The 3,056-nt window shown below is 66.5% G+C and overlaps 1 protein-coding gene across 2 annotated transcripts in view; it reads left to right on the top strand.

Moving 5' to 3' along the window:
- LOC140108417 (PHD finger protein 23A-like) overlaps window positions 1-2,811 on the top strand; it is a 14,127-nt gene extending 11,316 nt beyond the window's left edge. The window contains exons 3-5 of one of the 2 annotated variants that reach the window (XM_072131726.1): window positions 1,745-1,846; window positions 1,919-2,345; window positions 2,424-2,811. In XM_072131726.1, the coding sequence (XP_071987827.1) occupies window positions 1,745-1,846; window positions 1,919-2,345; window positions 2,424-2,617 (723 nt within the window). In that variant the 3' untranslated portion in view covers window positions 2,618-2,811. Of the gene's footprint in view, window positions 1-1,741; window positions 1,847-1,918; window positions 2,346-2,423 lie in introns of both variants that reach the window. The other variant, XM_072131725.1, reaches the window with a different exon arrangement.
- Window positions 2,812-3,056: the final 245 nt, after the last annotated feature.

The raw sequence follows: 3,056 nt of genomic DNA, 5'->3' as shown, positions 1-3,056 counted from the left end.
GACCCTCTGCCGTGCCTCGCTGCCCCCTCCAGCCCCTCACCCGCCGGGACCCTCTGCCGTGCCTCGCTGCCCCCTCCAGCCCCTCACCCGCCGGGACCCTCTGCCGTGCCTCGCTGCCCCCTCCAGCCCCTCACCCGCCGGGACCCTCTGCCGTGCCTCGCTGCCCCCTCCAGCCCCTCACCCGCCGGGACCCTCTGCCGTGCCTCGCTGCCCCCTCCAGCCCCTCACCCGCCGGGACCCTCTGCCGTGCCTCGCTGCCCCCTCCAGCCCCTCACCCGCCGGGACCCTCTGCCGTGCCTCGCTGCCCCCTCCAGCCCCTCACCCGCCGGGACCCTCTGCCGTGCCTCGCTGCCCCCTCCAGCCCCTCACCCGCCGGGACCCTCTGCCGTGCCTCGCTGCCCCCTCCAGCCCCTCACCCGCCGGGACCCTCTGCCGTGCCTCGCTGCCCCCTCCAGCCCCTCACCCGCCGGGACCCTCTGCCGTGCCTCGCTGCCCCCTCCAGCCCCTCACCCGCCGGGACCCTCTGCCGTGCCTCGCTGCCCCCTCCAGCCCCTCACCCGCCGGGACCCTCTGCCGTGCCTCGCTGCCCCCTCCAGCCCCTCACCCGCCGGGACCCTCTGCCGTGCCTCGCTGCCCCCTCCAGCCCCTCACCCGCCGGGACCCTCTGCCGTGCCTCGCTGCCCCCTCCAGCCCCTCACCCGCCGGGACCCTCTGCCGTGCCTCGCTGCCCCCTCCAGCCCCTCACCCGCCGGGACCCTCTGCCGTGCCTCGCTGCCCCCTCCAGCCCCTCACCCGCCGGGACCCTCTGCCGTGCCTCGCTGCCCCCTCCAGCCCCTCACCCGCCGGGACCCTCTGCCGTGCCTCGCTGCCCCCTCCAGCCCCTCACCCGCCGGGACCCTCTGCCGTGCCTCGCTGCCCCCTCCAGCCCCTCACCCGCCGGGACCCTCTGCCGTGCCTCGCTGCCCCCTCCAGCCCCTCACCCGCCGGGACCCTCTGCCGTGCCTCGCTGCCCCCTCCAGCCCCTCACCCGCCGGGACCCTCTGCCGTGCCTCGCTGCCCCCTCCAGCCCCTCACCCGCCGGGACCCTCTGCCGTGCCTCGCTGCCCCCTCCAGCCCCTCACCCGCCGGGACCCTCTGCCGTGCCTCGCTGCCCCCTCCAGCCCCTCACCCGCCGGGACCCTCTGCCGTGCCTCGCTGCCCCCTCCAGCCCCTCACCCGCCGGGACCCTCTGCCGTGCCTCGCTGCCCCCTCCAGCCCCTCACCCGCCGGGACCCTCTGCCGTGCCTCGCTGCCCCCTCCAGCCCCTCACCCGCCGGGACCCTCTGCCGTGCCTCGCTGCCCCCTCCAGCCCCTCACCCGCCGGGACCCTCTGCCGTGCCTCGCTGCCCCCTCCAGCCCCTCACCCGCCGGGACCCTCTGCCGTGCCTCGCTGCCCCCTCCAGCCCCTCACCCGCCGGGACCCTCTGCCGTGCCTCGCTGCCCCCTCCAGCCCCTCACCCGCCGGGACCCTCTGCCGTGCCTCGCTGCCCCCTCCAGCCCCTCACCCGCCGGGACCCTCTGCCGTGCCTCGCTGCCCCCTCCAGCCCCTCACCTCAATGACCAGTGTCCACGGCCCCCCCACTGCTGCATTACTGATTATAACCTGATGTGGTGTGCTCATCCTTCAGCACCCCTGACTATAGGTGGGTGGGGGTTCAGTCCTTTTATGCTGAGAACTTATCTCTTATTTTCTCTTTTCCAGCAGCCGCCGCCACCTCAGAAACGTTCGCGAACGGTTGAAGACTTTAACCGCTTTTGCACTTTCGTCCTCGCTTATGCAGGTTATATTCCGCCATCAGCGAAGGAGGTAAGTACTGAGGTAGGTGGCTATGAGTGGGACCAGTACTGTAGATCCGTCATATTCTCCTGTGTCCTATAGGAGAAGTCATGGACTCCGCCACCTCCCACGACCCCTCATCGGACAGAGGAAAGCGACAGCTGGGATTCCCCGGATGCCCCGCACCTCCCTCTACCATCCGGCCCCTCGGATCTCAGCACTATCCAGACTTTTGTCATGAAGGCCAAGGGGCAGAATGCAAATGGGAGCCGCCGGCGCGGTGCCGAGCATGCTCGTGTAAAAAGGAGTTCTCGTAGGAGGCGGAGGCAGCGTCATCGGGGAGGGGCTGCCAGCAGGATGAGTGACACGGACACTGATGATGATGATGATGACAGGGGGGCTCCATCCATGGGCTCTCCTGCCGCACCGCAGCCCCCTCCAAGCACGGAGAACAGCAGAGATGCTGCAGGCGGCAGCTCCAGTGATGCTGACACCCAGGTGATGGATGAAGACATCATGGTTGACTCAGGTGAGGTGGGCAGTGGTTCAGTGGAATTCTGCACCCTCCAGGTCCACCTCACACTGACTCTTGTCTTTCTGTTGGCAGGGGATGACTCGTGGGACCTGGTGACGTGTTACTGTGAGAAGCCGTTTGCCGGGCGCCCAATGATTGAGTGTAATGTCTGCTGTACGTGGGTCCATCTCTCATGCGCCAAGATCCGCAAGAGCAACGTGCCGGACATCTACTACTGCCAGAAGTGCAGGGAGGGCAGGAGTGGCCCTAAGGAGGAGCACCCCTGACTACATCCTGGACTGTGGGGGAGGGGGACCTTTCAGTTATAGGCAGACGCAGATGGTGTCACATGATCTCCGCAGCAGCATTGCACCTGCCTGTGTAAATAGTGGACAGAAACTTTATTTTATTTTATTCTTTTTTTTGTCCCTCCCTGTAATAAATCCTGTTTGTAACCCAGAAATAAAAGTTTCTTTGTGTATGGCAGAGCCAGGTCCATTGTTGTTGACCAGTAACCCTCCCCCCTCTACTGAGAAGAGATGGAATTTACAGGATACTGGCAGCTTAGACAATAGCAGTGGCAATGGTGGCTCATAGAGAAGGTTAGGAGTGGGGTCGTACGTAGCTAGATGGTGGCTTATAGAGAAGGTTAGGAGTGGGGGCAGTATGTAGATAGGTGGTGGCTTATAGAGAAGGTTAGGTGGTGGCTTATGGAGAAGGTTAGGA

Source organism: Engystomops pustulosus, unplaced genomic scaffold, assembly GCF_040894005.1.
Source record: "Engystomops pustulosus unplaced genomic scaffold, aEngPut4.maternal MAT_SCAFFOLD_128, whole genome shotgun sequence".
NCBI lineage: Eukaryota > Metazoa > Chordata > Amphibia > Anura > Leptodactylidae > Engystomops > Engystomops pustulosus.
This window is presented reverse-complemented; position numbering and strand designations above follow the sequence as displayed.